General features: G+C 34.2%; 1 protein-coding gene and 2 non-coding genes across 3 annotated transcripts; all 3 read right to left on the bottom strand.

Moving 5' to 3' along the window:
- Positions 1-483: 483 nt before the first annotated feature.
- On the bottom strand, positions 484-557 carry Trnai-aau (transfer RNA isoleucine (anticodon AAU)). The gene has a single exon. It is a non-coding gene; the product is annotated as a tRNA-Ile (tRNA).
- Positions 558-1,546: 989 nt separating this feature from the next.
- Trnai-aau (transfer RNA isoleucine (anticodon AAU)) lies at positions 1,547-1,620 on the bottom strand. Its single transcript has one exon. It is a non-coding gene; the product is annotated as a tRNA-Ile (tRNA).
- Positions 1,621-2,746: 1,126 nt separating this feature from the next.
- LOC129580186 (helix-loop-helix protein 1-like) lies at positions 2,747-3,394 on the bottom strand. Its single transcript, XM_055470393.1, has one exon. It carries the CDS (start codon positions 3,373-3,375, stop codon positions 2,950-2,952), a length of 426 nt encoding a protein of 141 aa, XP_055326368.1. The 5' UTR covers positions 3,376-3,394; the 3' UTR covers positions 2,747-2,949.
- Between the last annotated feature and the right edge of the window lie 21 nt (positions 3,395-3,415).

Below are 3,415 nucleotides of genomic sequence, written 5' to 3'. Positions count from 1 at the left end.
ACGCGAAGGTCGTGAGTTCGATCCTCCCATGGGCCAATTCTTTTTTTCTTATTCGATTGACGAGTATTGGTGTTTCTTATTTAATTTATGTATTTTTTTCGAATATTATACACAAAAAAATTATAATTTGAACTTCTTTCATTGAAAAAACGTTACAAACGTTAGTTTGTGATTCATTCTGCAACCAAAATCGAGAAATCTAAATTGAATAACGAAAAACGTCATGATTTCAACATATTTAAAAGTATTTCAATTTTCCAATTAGAATTGAATTGAGTGAATTGAAAAAAACTTCCATAAATTAAACTACAAAATCAAACCATGGTCTTTGCATCAAACAGAAAACTTGTGAAAACATATAAAAACAGTAAAATTACCATCTTTAAAAAAAGAAAGAAAAAAAAATTATTCGAGAATTTCAAAAGAATTTATAGCCAATGTGTTTTCATCCTATAAGAATGAAATAAAATATAAAAAAAGAATTGGCCCATGGGAGGATCGAACTCACGACCTTCGCGTTATTAGCACGACGCTCTAACCAGCTGAGCTAATGGGCCTACGGATTTTAGTCTGTCGAGTTACGGAAATCAGATCAAAGCCATCTTAAAACTATTTTTTATCCGGTCGCAATGCCAATATCAATTTTCTGGGTTCATTAAAGGCGACTTACTGGATGGCTCGACCTGAATTTTCAATAATCATCCACATATTCATATTATCTCAAATAATTTTAAACTAACATGTCATAAAATAATAATAATGATATTATTCTTAACCCTCTAATGCATTAATTTTTCCCAGGGTTGGGAGTACTGGTACTTGGTTGATTTTTGGCCATAGATAATTCAAAATATATTCATAATCCTGGATTCCTCATGGTTTAGTCAGGAAATGCGATTGACGTAAATCAGAGAACAATCAAATCCATTGTTTAAAAGTGTCAAAAATGTGTCTAATTTGAAGTTCGAATAATTTATTTTGTCAAATTTTTGTTCTTGCACACATTTTTGTTTATAACTTTACAATCACACTACATAGACAAATATTGCCAAAGACAAAAATAAAGAGAGAACATTGACGAATAAAAATTCTTTTTGAAGCAATGTGATCCGATGTACGGTTTACGTTCTACAGGCGTTCAAATGTTGCCCGTCTAGAGGCGGTTGTATGCATTAGAGGGTTAAAATAAACTTACAATCCAATTTCAATTAATTACCAAAAAGTAGATAGCCTTTAGGCCCATTTTTTTTAAATGAAATTCTTTCATTTCTAACAAATCTTGATTTGATCGAACCACATCGATTTCTTTGTTCAATCTACGTAGCAAGAGTTCTTGCCTGGTTGTTGTCGCAATGAAAAGCGAATTGAGTGATCAAGAACAGAAAATGTGAAAAAATGAAATTCTGCAAAATATAAGCCCATGGAAGGATCAAATGAAACATTCATGGGTCCTGATTTTCTTTTTCTTATCAATTTTAAATTAACGAAATTGTGAACGATTTTTTTTGTATAAACATAAGGAAGGTATGGCGTAGGAAAAAAGAATTGGCCCATGGGAGGATCGAACTCACGACCTTCGCGTTATTAGCACGACGCTCTAACCAGCTGAGCTAATGGGCCCACGGATTTTGTTCTGCCGAGTTGCACAGATCCATAGCGGTGCAACGATAATACTACGCGCCCTAACTACGTTATGCAAACTACATGACGTAGATCACTACGCGCCCCGGCACGTTTGTATGGGCAGTGCACCGCTATGCACAGATCAGACCCAAGAAGATCCAAAGTCCATGACAAATCCAAAGATACATGTTACTACTCTTTCTCTAATATAGTTCGATCATCTGTTTACTGTTATCATACAACGAACGTCACCATTATACAATTTCTATGTGGAATTCCGCTTAGTGATAGTGAAGTTCATTGTGAATGAATTTTTTTACACAACGACAAATTCGAATTCACTTTGGAGGAATTCTACAATTAAAGATATTGGATTAAACAAATATTTTGTTGTTTTTGTTTTAAAATTATATCGAAAACATTCAATTTTGAATCAAAAAAACGAAAGAAAAAAGAAGAAAAGTGCTAAAGAACATTATTTCAAAATACCGTAATATTTTCTAATACCCAAGTTCTTCACATATTAATTCGCTCATGTAATAGCTTAGCACCGCCACATTTTACAAAAAAAAAACTCCAACATCAACTCAGAATGAATCCATTCAGTTTTATTGTCTGCCTTAGATACGTACTAAAAAGCTCTTTAGCAACGTCAGACAGTGGTCTCAGGTGTCGTTGTGAAAATTCAATGCGATTTGATTATTACAGTATCATGCGACACATGGGATTTTTGTCAAGAGCTTGTATGCCACTCTCTTTGATTGTCGAATAACACAAACGAAATCGCTTTAAACGTGGTGAAAGCGTGGCAATCCTTCGTTTTTATACTTTTTTGTGCACATTTTAATCGATTTTTCGATTCATTTCAATGTTTCTGTTTCCAAAGGCTCCATTCAAAAGCTTCTTACACACCCAAATAACAGTGATGAAAACAAATTGAAGATAACAACGATGAAAGCGACTTTGAACCCATACGTTTATGAATGAAATACAATGATGTCAAAACCTTTTCAAAAAATTTCAAGTAATTTTTCTCAAAACCCATTTCAAATCACCCGTTTTCACGCCATTCAAGTAAAATACAAAAATTCGATCATTTTTTTTCACGTTATTCACAATTTATTGAGATATTTTCAAAATATTATTTTGTACAACCACGAATAAAAATACCAATCTTAAACCGAATACCACAGAAATAAGCGGATGCACTGGAGAAAAACAAAATGGAAAAATTGTCATCAAAATATATAAAATAAACTAAATTAATTTTCACATGAAATGAAAAATCAATGGAAAAGTTAGAAATTGATGCGGATTGGTGTGTGTTTATGTTTCTAGCACATGATTAAGATAGGCGATGTAACAAATGGCCAATTTGAGTATTTCAATTTTCGATAGTTTTTTATCCGGCGGCAATGTGGGTAGCAATTTTCGAAGCTCAGTGAATGCAACGTTAAATGCTTCGACACGGATTCGTTCGCGTGTTGCATGTGCCGTACGGTATTTTTGTGTTGCTCGCCGTCGGCGACGTCGTTCTTCGCGTGATAGCCCAACCAAATCGGAAGGGTTCAACATGCTCTCGCTGCTGATGTTGGACGATGTATTCGGACTGGTCGTTGTAACTGTCGCTCTTCGACGCGGTGTATTCGAATGAACCATTGGAATATTTTCACACGGCAAACCCAAGTATGTCTCACGCGAAATTGCTATGCTATTGTCATACGGAGCAATGTGATCTATGTCATAAACCATCTCGGATTCCTGCCAAATAGAAAAGAAATTCATTCGATTA

The sequence above is a fragment of the Sitodiplosis mosellana genome, unplaced genomic scaffold (genome assembly GCF_009176505.1).
Source record: "Sitodiplosis mosellana isolate CC-2019 unplaced genomic scaffold, AAFC_SMos_1.0 Smas_scaffold_7237, whole genome shotgun sequence".
Lineage (NCBI taxonomy): Eukaryota > Metazoa > Arthropoda > Insecta > Diptera > Cecidomyiidae > Sitodiplosis > Sitodiplosis mosellana.
The sequence above is the reverse complement of the archived record's forward strand: the minus strand, read 5'-3'. Positions and strand labels throughout refer to the sequence as shown.